The 15,766-nt window shown below is 40.3% G+C and overlaps 1 protein-coding gene across 2 annotated transcripts in view; it reads left to right on the top strand.

The window, feature by feature from the left end:
* The window catches only part of LOC124132038 (LIM/homeobox protein Lhx1-like), a 58,231-nt gene that overhangs the window by 30,918 nt on the left and 11,547 nt on the right, over positions 1-15,766 (top strand). For both annotated transcript variants that reach the window (XM_046495620.2, XM_046495619.2), the window contains exon 4: positions 2,165-2,333. In XM_046495620.2, coding sequence (XP_046351576.1) covers positions 2,165-2,333 — 169 coding nt within the window. The remainder of the gene's footprint in view (positions 1-2,164; positions 2,334-15,766) is intronic.

Raw genomic sequence — 15,766 nt, 5'->3', positions numbered from 1 at the left:
GGAGGGACAATTGTTGAGGGGCAGATGTGTGGTCAAGATCGGGCGAGAGGGAAAGGGGTAGGGACGAGTAGGTGTGGAGAGGGGACACGGTTTGTCGAGGAGGGGACGAGAGGGTAGGGCGAGAAAGGAACAGGGGGTCGAAAGATAATAATAGTGGAAGACGATGTGAGAATATCGGCTTCCATTGTTACCTAGTTGATATTCGAACAAACGGCACGGGGATGCCGACAAGATTATGGTCAATTGATGTGAGAAGTTTTATAGTTGCATTGTTGAGACTTTTATGGACATTTAGATCGAATAGCTTTGAAATAGGTCTTTATATTATATTATTCACAAACGATCATTCATGCACTGTGTGTCTGTCCAAGCGTGAGACTAGCCAAGCGATCCAACTCTCGCTAGTATATTATTACACTGACGGATCAGCCTAACCCGGTGTGACGGTAATTACAAAGTCCGACTGAAACGCCTGCAATATATGCATACGGACTCCGTTAACGAAACATATTTGGTAGAGCTTTTGATGTGTTTTTAAAATTATTTTTAATATGTTAAAAGTGCAGTTTAATCTGTTTTCGTGGTTCACTACTTTGGCAATTTTGGTTTGAAAAACTTCTTGTGTGTAAATAGGAACTTTATATGACTATCTAACATGTTTTAAAAACTCTTTTTTTCAATAGATCTTTAACTGTAATAGTCTTTGACATTAAATATCTTATATCAACCTGAAGAAATGTTTGGAACAAGGATATATTTCGTGTTCATCCAACATCTATTTGTCTGTCGTACCAACCAGCACGTAATTATGACACCGAATTCCAAATTAACAAATGATGATTTTAACATTTTATGTTAAGAATGGCGAATACTGCAGCCAAATGACAAGTTCTTTGCCATCTGTTCGGCGTCACAAAAACACCTGTTGCTGCATGCGTCAGTTCATGTCAAGAAGACGACTGCGTTCAATAATTAACTCTGTGTCAAAGAGGCTCCTGCACAATCCTTTCCAGATAAAATTAACATGAGTTTTTATATTGCCCAATCAAGGCAGTTCATTTCACTCTGACTAGTGCACCTGGTTGTTGCATTGTCACAAAAGTTGTGCGGTTTTCTGATAGTTACACCACGCTGATTACGACAACGTTTCCAAAGACGGTGACGTGGAGTGGACAATCTTGAGTACCGGGATAACGCCACAACAGGCGTGTATTTTCTCAGGGATCATTCTGTTTTTCTTTAATTTTGTCTCATTTGTTCTGCCGACTCTTCTTCTACCTAGACTCCTGAACGCGGGTCGTATTACGAGGAGACCCGGCACGTTTCACCGTCGATTTTACCTCTGCCCTAGCTCACTCCATACGTTCCTTGAATCAACATGAAAAATCAATTGTATTTGTTTTAGTAATTCGTTAAATCATATCTTCCTTATGTAAATACATCTTGTTGATGCATGAAACCCACAGGGTTAGACTCGCCATGTATTACAGATTGTGAACGGTTCGATGAAATGAACGACATCACGCATGGTTTTAATTTGTGTGGATTTCCCTGGAAGCGTGTTGTATATTTGCTTCTCCGTCATCACCGATTTTCATAACACTAACAAAACATGTGTTAAGACCCCAAAACACTTATGTATTTTGTGACTTCATTTGTATCACTTCCTGAAGGTGACTTGAATCGCCGATCAATTTAGACGTACTTTTATCCGAACAACACATTAACGATCTAACATTAGGTTATTCAGTCATGCATAATTCTACCTACGGGATTTTTTGAATGCGTTTACATGTCGGAAAATTATTATTGAGCCATTGAAATTGTAGAAAAAATATCTCAATTCAAAATATCAATATACTCTTTAGCCTTGCATTATGTCGAAACCGTTTTCATTTGTAATTTTCAAAGAGCTATTAATTATTCTGAAAATAGTATATATATATATATATATATATATATATATATATATATATATATATATATATATATATATAAAATGAAGGGAACACATTATGAAAGCTATTGTTGCGTTGCCTCTTTGAATCTTTGAAAATACAAATGCTTTTGTATGTACTAAAGAATACGCATAGGCGTCTGTATAGTATAACACGCCAGGTAGAGAACGAGACAAAGATTTTAATTTGCCATTTTTGCTTTGCAGGTCTGGTTCCAGAACCGGAGGTCAAAGGAACGGCGCATGAAACAGTTGAGCGCCTTGGGTGCGCGACGACATTTCTTCCGTAACCCGCGGCGCATGCGTTTACGTCCCGGCGAGGACATGGCGGACAGCCCGGATATGATGGGGGCCCCGGGATTCGGCTACATGGCAGGTAGGCACCCCCCGGACTCCATGGATAGTTACATGTACCTCGACCACCCTGAGTACGTCCAGCCCGACTTCGACCCCATGGAATACAGTCATAATGAATATAACGAATATTCTAACCATTCCGAAATGGTTTGGAATCAGGGGGGATTTGGCGCGTACGGTGGTTATACTGACGAAACCTATGTGATGTGATGCGTGACTGCTGGACTCACCGTACAGAGAGCAGTTGTTGTTTATTCCTATTGCGTATTTAACAGACATTCTGTGAAATGTTGAAGAATTTATCAGGATGGTGCCCAGTTTATGTTTTAGCATAATGTTTCAGTGCATATTGTGTCCAACTTAATGTGGTGTACATATTACTTCTGTGTATTTATGAAATTGTGCATATGTTGTATATTGTGAAATGTTGCCAAGAATGACTAGAAATATCGCTGAATTTATACAGGGGGACCTGTTGAAAAGACTGATATTTGCGATATTGAAAAATTGCATATTGTGAAAGCTGTTGTTACCTACAAAAATTGGAATAACTCTGCATTGGCAATAAAAAATATATATGAGGAATACATGACTATTGTTCACATTTATTTTGATTCTCTTGAGGCTTTATCACGGAGTGAAATTCACGTAGGACATGGAATTGTTGCGAGTTCGAGACTAATAGTACCATTGAAAATTTGTAAAGCATTGAAGATGCGTTCCAAAAAAAGTCTACATAGAAATCAATTTTGGTCGTATGAATATTAATAAACCTTTGACAAGAAACAAATTACAACTGTAGGGAGTACTTTTCCGACTTGGAACGAAATGTATTTTCTTTGAAAACATATTGATTTCAATTACCTTCTCTTAAAATGTCTTACATACGATATTTCGTTCCGAGAAAATATTGTGAAAGCGACACGAGGCGTAAAGCATTCAACTGTTATAATTTACAAAATGATATTAATTACCATATGTATCATTGTATTTACCTCGGAGTGAAAATACACAAGTTCATGTGTAATTGCTGCACGTGTTTGTCGAGGAGCTGTATGGGAGGTTGCTTGGATTTGACATTGTTCTAATTTCAACGAAATTATTGAAATGTTCACGTAATACTTCCCAATCCCCACTGCGTTACAACTCGGGAGTATCTCGCCAAAATCAGCCAACATGTCGGGGGGATATGTAGTTGAAGTAGTCGGCTATGTAACAAGCAATGTTTATGACGACATTATTCATATTTTGTGACTGTTTAAAATTTATTATGAGAGACTATGTTGGGAGGAAGGTATTAAACTGCACTTATCACAGGTTTTCTCCAGGGTGGGCTTCTCGAACGATGCACCCCCAATAGAGCGGAAACGGCTTCAAAGAAACTATTCAAAATAACACCCATTATAATTTCATTAAGTTCTAATGAAAACTTTTAAGCCATGTTTATTGCAAATACAAAGTTTGAACTCTATCTTTTCTGTGATTGGTCACGTGCCTCTTTTAGTTCGCTTGGTTTTACTGCTGGATAAAAGGAGTTGGTTCATAATGGCTCTGAATGAAAATTTGCATATTTTTATCTTTTCATTTTTAAATATTTTGAAATATTCATCAAGCTTGGTTGCATCTGTTCGAGGAAGTAAATGACAATTTTATGATTTCAGAAAGTTATGGGTCTTCGGTATAACTAATATCTTACGTTTTAGTACTTCAGGATCACAGAACCGCACGCATTCGTTTACGCGCAAAAGAACGCAATATAAAGACATTTATCAACACAACAAAACTGTGGCATACGATACACGCAAAGATAACAGTTATTCATAACTAATATTAGTAGTTCTGTCAAATATGACAGTTAATGTTAGCTCTGATTAATAGTTAATACCGTTGCTTAGTGACGCGTTATTATTCTCTATCAAAATATGAACTTGAAAAACATTTAGTCTATTCACGGACGCTTGTTCTGGAACAGATTTATACAAACATTTTGTTTCCAAGCGTTTATTTAATTATTAAGGCAATAATTTTGCAAATACGACTATTGGTCCAATGATTGCAATAGTAACAATTAATTCATGTTCTAGGGCTAGAGGATTGTTTGCTATATACGACATGCACATCCCTGCAAACAGAAACAAATAACATCTGTCGTTTTTTATTCAAAATATTCTTTTTATTTTTTTTAATGAAACATAAATACTTCCAATTACTTGGTCACACAAATAAGACAAAATATGTCTTTGTGTACAGCTCATTTTGTAACTACACCTATAAGGACGGGGCTGGTACTTGGTACTGTCACCACGGACTTATAGCAACTGTTTGAAATAGTTTTTTCATAGTTAAACCTGTATTCAACGTCGTAAATGTATGATTTTATCAGACATATTATGACATTGTTTGTTGAGGTTATTTTTGTAAATCAAACATGCGTATGCAAGCAATAAATATGTTTGATTAAAAATTCATGATAACCTTTCCAGGTTGATTTTTCGTGGTGGTGCCGCAAGCGATTATGTGAAAAACACAAGTTTCCCCCATACCTTGCGGAAATGTGAATTATTAAAGATGAATTCAAGTCAGTGACTGTAGTCAGACCGCTATTGTTTAAACATGTTAATCTATATTTTATCATTTCATTTTGTTTCTCGGGAAGTTAGAGTTTTTTCGAACAGACCTACAATCTTCATGCTATTAAAAAAGCTTCGTGAAAAAATAAACCTGTTAGGAGAAAACAAAATTCATTGTAGAGGGTGGATGTCGACGCAGTGTGCGATATGCCTACCTGTTGATAGAGGTAAACTCCTTGCGCATACAGGTATTAATTATATAAAATAATTCAGAATAGGATATTTTTCAACCCAAAAGAAAGACATTTACAGGAGATATAAAAATCGTCTTTATTTAGAATGGATATGTATATGTACGTCCCATTTCCACAAGAACCTGGCATAGGATAGTTACCTGCATAACAAGAATACGTTTTGGAGACGACGTAACTTTTAAAACTGGTCTCCCGACAATAAAATATGTTTAATACAAGATACATAAATTGATATCTTATTATTAAACTAACATCGATATAAATTCGATAGATTTTCATGGACAGTTGGAATACGGCAATACTAGGGAGAATGTTTCAGTATCATGGGCTCATTGCTTTTAGTTATCTGCAATTATCGTTCTGGGGGTGACAATGCAAGAGGGTACATCGTCCTTACAAATCTCTATCAATACGAACAAGGAGAGGGCCGATAGGGCGTTCTGTGGGTCGCACACCAGCACATTGACGATATTAGGGGACGGGGGACACAAGACTCACCACGAATTTCGGAACGGATTCCACCGCGCGGCACAATGGAGAGGCGTTGGATTTAGGATCCGATGCTTAGTCTAGTATATATGATACAATTTTGTGTTTAGTTTGTAAGCTGATTTCAGTGTTTTTCTTATTGTCCATAGTAAGAGCGTTCAACGTCTTCAATATACGGCCTTCCCAGCACAACCGCCCATGCTTTGTATGAGATTTACAATGGGGGCTTTGTAGGGTAGTTGGGTTCTTGCTTAGATTGCGCCAAGGCGCTAAGACTACCATACCACCTCAGGGGCGGAACAAAGGTTAGTTTGCGGGAGGGGGGCCTAGGCGTTCTGACCCTCCCGGGGAGGGGGAGAGGTAGAAGACATTTGGGGTGTACCCCACATACAGGTGCGTGCTAGTGACTAGACCGAGCGTTCGTCTTTTGAAAACATCTCAATGTGGTCTGGTTGTCGCCCAGCATGAAATGGACGATTCAACCTAACATTTTATCAAGGACATATTCTTCGGCGCATTTTGCCAGCGTCATGTGGGGAGCTGTTGTTATTCTCGCCGACTTTCTTCACGGTAAAATTTCAAAACCGAAATAATCGTCACTATGCAACAAAAGCAGAGCGGCAATATTGACCAGCAGCCCCCAGCTGATTGTCAGAGACCCTGCGTTCCATTCCTCTGGGCTTAATGATCAGTTATCGATCTCCCTCCAACGTAATTATTTTCAATTGTATCCAAACCCAGGTGTTCTGTGATCTCAACGTTCTAAATAGGAATTGTAAACAAGGTTTGGTAAACAACGGCATTATCAGGTAGGTGAACGAGGTTTAACAAATACCCCAAGCAACATATTATGACAACAACGCTTCAACTTCAATCATATGCACCGCTATACTAGTCTAGGATGTAATATTAATAATAATAATAATAATAATAATAATAATAATAATAATTTTGTGTCATATGTACATTTGATTGCAACTCCATTTTTTTTATTTTTTAAGAGTCTATACACCTGGCCAAAGTTTGCCCGAAAGCCACCATTTATATTTTTACATGATCTGAATACATTATAAAATATACGTAGATATACATACTTTAAAATATACCAGTTTCTACAAATATCTGCTGAGAGCATACATATTCACAAACACGCACGCACGCACGCACGCACGCACATGTATCTATATAACAATATGCTAATATATACTACGGGTAGGTGTCAATCAAAACACTAGCGGTATGTACACAGCCAATTTCCGTCCCCCGTGATATACCATCGCTATGAACCCACACAGTCAAGTAGCCCTTACATAACGGTATTGCGCTACCAGGATACACAGGCAAGTAAGCCTTACATAACGGCATGGCGCTACTGTCGCTGTGTCAACACCGTCGAGATTCTATCGATGTAGATTCACATTTTGCCTGATCAAACATCATCTGTGCATAAATGCGGATTTTTTTCCTCCGTGGAAAAGATTGATATATGCTCCCCTGATGATCAAACATAACCAAGAGACTGTTTAACAATCTGGTATGCCAGGGCCGTCGCACGCTCACCCCCCTACTCTCTGTCCTCGGGCGGCCTCCGAATCTTATCCCCCGTCTACCTGTTCCGTTTGATCGTAAAGAAATGTCTTGTGAGTCTCCTTCCCAAATTCCTATACCCTAGCTATTGTACCGAAGCAAAAGCAATACTTTTGTCGCTTTGAACTGATATGTTTGTCGATGTTGTAAGATAGTGTTTTTATAACCACGACTCATAGGATGGCCTGTTTTCCCATCACAAACTTATGAATGGCTCTATGTTGAAGCTCTGTTCCCGGCGGTATAACTCTCTTTGAAGCTGTGCAAGTCAGAGTTGATAAAAATATCTTATAATTTCTATAAGGCTCGAGAAGCTCTCGCTATTTCCTGTTTAATGGAGTAATAACAATACTGCGATGGGAACTAGCTTCACCACCATCAACGACTTGAACGGCAACCTTCTCTGTATGACGTCACATTCGGACGGGGAGGTATGCTATAAAATTCTAATCACAACGTTCCGGAACGACGGTTGGCTATAGTGAACCATTTGTTAGGTTAGCAATGGCGTCGACTTGGGGCTGGCACGAGCAGAGCCCGACACCTGGAACATAGGCTACACTACACCCCAGTTCTAAACACACCGGTATTTACGCGGGTATTTGCCAAGGAGAAAAGGAATTAAATTTACATCATGGGATTAAGATGTGGGATGAGGACAGTGATGATTTACGAGCAGTGATGAAGGCATTACTGTTAGCGTTTCCCCCGACTGGCGGGTGGGCAACTGAACGAAACACCGTGCCGCGTTAAGCTTTAAAATACTGTCAAAATTACCTCATTGATTTCAGGAGAATGGTCTTACTTTCTATAGGTATCATCATATGCATCCACTATATTCAAATTCAGTGCATAATTCTTATTGGAATTAGGAGCCGCCGTTTCGCCGAATGATTCCTGAGTAAGGACGTGATAAAATGTTATATAACACCTGTATCGCGTTCTTGTTGTGGTATATGCTTTTATACTTTTATTGCATTTAAAACGATTATGTTTGATGCAACAGGGTAGGGAATATCGTTTAATCTTAGCAACATCAATGGTGGGATTTCCAAGGTTTGGGTAGTCGGGTTTTTCAGACATCAGCAGATGGAGGTTGTTTTGTACGTTGTGTTAAGTGAAGTCGGACTAAGGGATAACACCTCCTTAACGTCATGGCGATAAATAGTTTTGTAAAGAAAGAGATTGGCTTCTAACTTAAATTGTTACCGGTGTAGGTGGTACGTCATTTTAGAAATTTATTTTGTATATAAATCATATTTTATGAGTGTTAAAAATTAGAGAGATCATAATCCGGCTTAATATACACATTAAGAAAACACTTGTATTGAGTCAGCGAAGCTTAACAGGGTTGATGTTTTTTACAAAAGCCATTTAGATGCCTTTTAAAAGGGCGACACTGAAATCTGTACATTTGGTTGAAAAAAAAGTAAATGTGCCATTTCGATCCTTTGAAAGATCTGAAACTGTAGGGGATGTGTGAATATATCTTGCAAATATTAAGAGTATCTATAGTATAATTTGATACCAATTTAAACCATCGCTAAACTCAAAATAGAACTATGATATTGCAGTATAACCCGATCAACGTGTTAATTGTTATCCAATGAAACAATGTCAATCACTTAACTCCGTGACACCGATCACTGGCTGACCAATCACATTCGTGATTGACTGCGCTTTCCGGAATGAGCATTCTTGAGTCAGACCCTGTAGAAGTGACACTTGGAGTTGCTTATGTAATCTAATAGCCATGGGCATAGGATGGGCAAATATTGCCCGTGGCATATTATCCTAGGACCGTTGTATCACGGAGATGTTTACTCTTCGCACCGGGTCATTGTCGCCATTGTTACTTTGTATTATAGGAAAATCATGACTTTCCTCAATAGAATTTAAGAATTGTTAGGAATTTTATCGTTTGTTCAAATGTCACGCTGACCCAGAGCAAATATTATCAATACAATTGAATTTTGAACTGTGTTGGTTTAATTTTGGATGACATATGGATACTGTTATTTAACGAATAGTCCGATTTTGTAGCTGTGAATGTTTGGATTTTATTCTCTCGGGAAATCTTATATTTCCCATTAGGCGATAAAATTGAATTAAGAGTTCATCGTAGACTAGGATGTGACATGGTATCGTTTCATTAGGATGTTTTCCGTGTTGTGTAAATGGACTCTCAGCGGGGCTGAGGTTCACAATATGTTTCCGATATTGGGCCCGGCGATATGCTGTTATTTATCTACATCCATTAAGAGATGGTGTCAACTTGCGGGCAGTCAGTTCACTGACACCAAATTTGTGATTTGTTTCTGTACATTGTGTTGTGTAGCACCGACAAGAGACAAGCGGCAGCGTGTTGTCCACGGATGGGAGGTTATGATTAATGTGGTTCAGAGTGGCTCGTCTTTCACAGGGCCTGGCTAACTTGTTAGGGGCACCTAGGGGTTCCAACTGCCGCAGACAAAGACTAAACCTTTACCCCGATTCTAGGAGTCAAATGTGGAAGGACGGGTGGATCTGCTGACATTACCACCACCCCCACCCCGGCCCCTCACCCCCATCCCACCCCCACCCCCATCGGGATTGGAAAGGGGAGGGCATTTAGGCGAGGGTAGATCTGCAGATGTTACCCCCGGGCTTTGTTGTAGTGGGGAGGGACATATGGGCAAGGTAGTTCTAGTGTCAGTATACTCCCCCCCCCCCCCCCCCCCCCCCCCCGATCAAGGGGAAGGGCGCATGTGCTAGGGTGGTTCCAGCGACATTAACCCCATCCCACTTAAGTGTGTCAAGGGGAGGGGCACTTGTGCTAGGGTAAATCTGCTGACGTTAACCCCACACTTTGAGAAGGAGGGACACTTGTGCTAGGGTAAATCTGTCGACGTTAACCCCACACTTTGAGAAGGAGGGACACTTGTGCTAGGGTAAATCTGCTGACGTTAACCCCACACTTTGGGGAGGAGGGACACTTATGATAGGGTAAATCTGCTGACGTTAACCCCACACTTTGGGGAGGAGGGACACTTGTGCTAGGGTAAATCTGCTGACGTTAACCCCACACTTTGAGAAGGAGGGACACTTGTGCTAGGGTAAATCTGCTGATGTTAACCCCACACTTTGGGGAGGAGGGACACTTATGCTAGGGTAAATCTGCTGACGTTAACCCCACACTTTGGGAAGGAGGGACACTTATGCTAGGGTAAATCTGCTGACGTTAACCCCACACTTTGGGGAGGAGGGACACTTATGCTAGGGTAAATCTGCTGATGTTAACCCCACACTTTGGGGAGGAGGGACACTTATGCTAGGGTAAATCTGCTGACGTTAACCCCACACTTTGGGAAGGAGGGACACTTATGCTAGGGTAAATCTGCTGACGTTAACCCCACACTTTGGGGAGGAGGGACACTTATGCTAGGGTAAATCTGCTGACGTTAACCCCACACTTTGAGAAGGAGGGACACTTATGCTAGGGTAAATCTGCTGACGTTAACCCCACACTTTGGGAAGGAGGGACACTTATGCTAGGGTAAATCTGCTGACGTTAACCCCACACTTTGGGGAGGAGGGACACTTGTGCTAGGGTAAATCTGCTGACGTTAACCCCACACTTTGGGGAGGAGGGACACTTGTGCTAGGGTAAATCTGCTGACGTTAACCCCACACTTTGGGGAGGAGGGACACTTGTGCTAGGGTAAATCTGCTTACGTTAACCCCACACTTTGGGGAGGAGGGACACTTATGCTAGGGTGCTTCTGGTGACCTTACAACCCATGCATCCCCCCTTCAGTATCAAGGGGGAGGGGCGGAGGGGGTAGATGCAAGGGCTCTTGAGCTAGGGTAGTTCTAGTGACATTACCTCAAGGCTTTCCAAAGGGGTAGGATGGCGTCTCAGGTACACCTACCAAGGGGGTGGGTGGTGGGTGGTATAACCCCCATATGGCAGGTTTCGTTTTCCTTTCGATTTCGCCCCTGTTCCCTGACACCTTAGAGGTCAACCCGTAGTGTCATTGTGTTAAGGGTGACCTAGTGTTAGTGTAGTGTCAAGGATGATCTAGTTTAGTGTGGTGTTAAATTAACCTAGTGTAGTGTGGTGTTACAGATGGTCTTAGTGAGGATATAGTGTTAGTGTTGTGTCAAGGATGATCTAGTTTAGTATAGTGTTAAAGATAATCTAGTTTAGTGTAGTGTTAAGGATGATCTCGTTTAGTGTGGTGTTAAAGATGATCTAGTGTTGGTTTCAGTGATGATATAGTGTTAGCGTAGTGTTAAGACCGGTAGGTGGTTATGCCGGGAGTGTTCATGTCCGAGTGTTGAGGAACTTGTCTCGGCTCCTGTGAAACTGAGGACCGAGCCATTATGTCCAGGACTATCCGTGACGAAGCCAAAACCCAGAAGCACAATATCAGCTGTCTCACACTGGGAACTTGGGGAAACTTTAGACAAGTTCAAATAGAATTATGCCGGGAATGTCACACCTTGGCGATCATGCTATCCACCGACGCTCGACGGCCACAGGTGTTGCAGTGGAGAACGGGGTGCGAAATAAGTGATCGGGTGGGAAACGCTGTTCTCATAATTACCCATCGTTGTGAATATCTAGCAGTGCGAAGACCAACAGCTTTAGAAATACAACACAACGACCGTACACATGACAGCATGGAGTTAGGTATGTGTGTATGTGCTCATTATTCCATACACTATGACAATATTTTCACATTTTCGGTTTTTTTAATTTTCTTTTAATATGTAATAGAAATGAGCCAAAAGAATCTATTCAGTTTCTGAAGCTGAAGAAATGTAGACTTTAAAGACGTCAAAGACTTAAATCTAGACTTGCCAAAGAATTGTAGACTTGCTTAGGAAGAATTTTCGGGTGGTGTTTTTCAGGGTCTGTACGGGACTGTGATAATTCGACACAGGGAAGGGTAGGATTGCTCATTTCAAAGACTTTAGTATTAGTTTCCATATAGGTTTAATTGTCATATATTACAAATACGGCGATATGGTTTGATATATATGTTTTTAATAGAGGAGAACATATAGGGTATAATATTCCATGCTTATACCCGAATACAGCAGGATATATTTAATCAACAAGCACGTTTTATTATTTGGCATAGATCTTGTCTATTAACATATGTTGACTTCGGGGCAGTTGTAGCAGATACACAGATTTCCTACGGTTGTTGCATGATGAGTTACGAAAATACATTCGCCATATAAATGATAAATGGTGATAATTGTATATGTTTTTTGTGAGCACCAAACCAACTAAGAATTCAGTAGGCAGGCATCTTGCTGTTCAGGGTAGCCGTGTTCCTGGTTATCTGCAGTTGGTTTTGAACCCAACAACCTCATCTAGCTGACAAACCTCTCATCGTCACGTGATAACGTCAATGATAAGTGCTTATCGGCGCTGAGAGAAACGATGAAAGTTGCCGCAGAGTGGTCTTTGGTTTGTCATCGAAACACCACAGGGCACTCGAGCGGGGAGGTGTGAAAATGAGATGGGAAAAGCTAACGAAATGACTCTTCATGTAGCTTCGTATAAAACATGGATTTGTGAAGAGGATACATTATTACGAAATATGACAATAATCATAAAAATATCATAGATTTGGGAATAGGATGAATAAATACGAAAAAGAATACGTTTGAAATATCACACAATTTGTTTATAATAATTTTCAATGTTATAGTACCAGTGTGTTCACAGTTTCCATCGTATCGATGTATTCCTCGTGGTTCTTTTGTGTTGAGTACACTCCAGCGACGTTTTACAAAGGAGACTCGGAGCTTTCTCTTGTTAAAGACCATTTGGCAGGACAGAATTTATGTATTATGTATGAGTTAAGTGCTAATGTAGCATAAATTTCAAAAAGGGCATTTTTGTTAAGAAAAAATAGCAAATTCTTCTGTCAAGAATTAACATGATAGACACATTACTGTCAAGCAGTTTGTGATAATATTCAATAGTATCGCCCTAGTCAAGCTGAATGTGGATACGGGTTAGAATTACGTACGCATGTAGCTTTCAATGGCCCCCAAATCGCCGTATTATTGCGCGGTGAGGAGAACATCTGTCCGCGATTCCACATCTGACAGCAGGGGGCAAAAAAAATGGCTTACCTAGACCTAAATTATAGATAATAAATCATAGAAAACTGTGCTTTGACGACAATCCCCAGATTAGATATAGGCATAGAGAACGCACATGAAAGGCGAACTCACCAACACTGGGAGGAAGGTCGCGTGAAATCTCGCGATATTCGGTGTTACTTTCCAAGCTTACATATGTGATATGTTTAACAATTAGTAAAACAGTTTATCCACGCACGGTCGTACACGGTCCGGTTTCTTTGTTTGGTGAGAATTAATTACTATGTTCATTCATTCACATGCACGACACCGTTGTATAAAAACGCAGTTTATTTTAAAATAATAATAAGAATAATAATTAATAATAATGATAATAATAATAATAATAATAATAATAATAATAATAATAATAATAATAATGCGTCATTGGATTAGTGTGCTCTCGATTTTCACTCTCAACTCCCTGGGAAGTATGCGATATATGATTAAACCTATTTCCCTTTTTAATGCTCGTCCAACCTGACAAGGGAATAATTAAAATTATATATTATAAAATGATATATCTGGGGAAATGATATGCAAATAGTCGTGTTACAATGATACAATACGGGAAGTGTGAAAAATTGTTCCTTCAAAACCACTGAATGACATCCCTCGGTAATGCGAGGAGATGTAACCTCACCTCAACCCCACAGTATTCTAACCCCATAGAAGTGCGCTGTATACAAATGTAGATACGGACCGGCTATCGCAGCGTAGCTCCGCCCATTTGAATAAATTACACGAGACTTGACTGGCCTGTGCGCGGTTTATGGCGTACTGAACGAGGCGAATGTTGTATGCTCCGCTAGAAAGTCACCTCGCCCCCAATAGGATCACTCGGGCATTGTGGCACATAGCCTTGTATATCATAAATCGTATACCTACTAATCGATCCGCAACATGTGTCAAATCTGCTCTCAGTGTCAAACATATTTTTCTGTTCAAAAATCAATGTTTCCCATATCGCTGGTACGTTCGTGAGGCTGTGCGAGCGGTAGTTTGATGTAATTATATTAAGTAGGTCAGAGTATTTTAGGCATTAATTATCTTTCTGCAGTGTTGTAGTGTGATATTTGTTGTAATGTAAATAGACAGGTTGAACGTGTTTTAGGCCATATGTTTTCTACGTGCCAGTAATTTACTCGTCAAAGCACAGCTCGCCTTCGTCATTAAACAGGTTGAACCTAGCCATCCAACCGAACACAACCATCTGATCCGCCACCCGAGACAGCCCCCAGACACGCGGGTCTGTCGCAATTGAACATTCAGATTTGACGCTTCATTGGTATCAGTTCATCTCTAAAAAAGTATTAGTACAATAAAAGGCTTATTATTCTACATCGCGCTGAATCGGCTGTGATTTCCTTGATACGGCATCGCGACGTCACCTACAAGAGTGCGCGGCTACAGTGAGATGGTTATCATTATCCGGCTTTCAACAGTTTCCTAGCTTTGTCTTACACCCGTCTGAATGTCAGCTGGACGTTAAGGCAGACTTGTCAGTCTGTCATACTTGCCACCCGCATCCCCACTCCGAAGACGGCGACCACCCTAACGTGATTGTTCACACCCAACCCTATAAGGCAGGGAGGCCACCCAGGGCCACTCACCTGGTTCACGCTCTACCCCATGGGACAGAGACCCCCCCCCCCCCCCCCCCCCCCCCCTCCCCTCGACACATACACACACATCCACCCTGTGATCGTACACGCCCTACCCCACGAGACACAGAGATAAGACCCCCACCCCCACCCCCTTACTCCACGAGACAGAGATCTCAATTTTAAACAATACAGTTATTTAAATAAATGTAAATAATGTCTCACATAACTATAAACAAGTAAACACGAAAATTGAACAAAAAACTAATTTTGAAATATTGTTCCTGGAGGATTCCAGAGGTTTTGCCCCCTTACATACAAAGGATCATTTAATCATACTTTAAATTCATATTGCAAATAGGACAGGATTCGATCCCTTAAACGGGTATATACCACTGTAACCCTTAAATCAGTCAGTACAAAAACACTGCTCGGGGCGTTACAAAATAATTTGGTGTTATGTCATATTTTATCTCACATATGATTATTGTTTTTTAACCTGTAAATAAAGACATGTTGTTGCAAAGCCCATATGCAAATGGTAGACTAACACCTAGTCTCTGAAATGAATATATTTCACAGAAAAAAAACAGTTGTTTAATTATAGATATAAAATATAATAAAAAGGAGCCCAGAGACTTTCTTCATTTTTAGATACTGATACTGCAGTAATCTAGACTTGCCAAACATTATAGACTTGCATGGGCTGTATTGGATATATTTGTTTCAGGGCCTGTATGAGAGACTAATACAGATGGTTAAACTTCATTTTGAATTACATATGCAAGCTGTTATCAAAAT

The sequence above is a fragment of the Haliotis rufescens genome, unplaced genomic scaffold (assembly GCF_023055435.1).
Source record: "Haliotis rufescens isolate VD_foot unplaced genomic scaffold, xgHalRufe1.0.p SCAF_15, whole genome shotgun sequence".
Taxonomy (NCBI): domain Eukaryota; kingdom Metazoa; phylum Mollusca; class Gastropoda; order Lepetellida; family Haliotidae; genus Haliotis; species Haliotis rufescens.
Note: the sequence above shows the minus strand (reverse complement) of the source record. Positions and strands in the feature narration are given on the sequence as shown.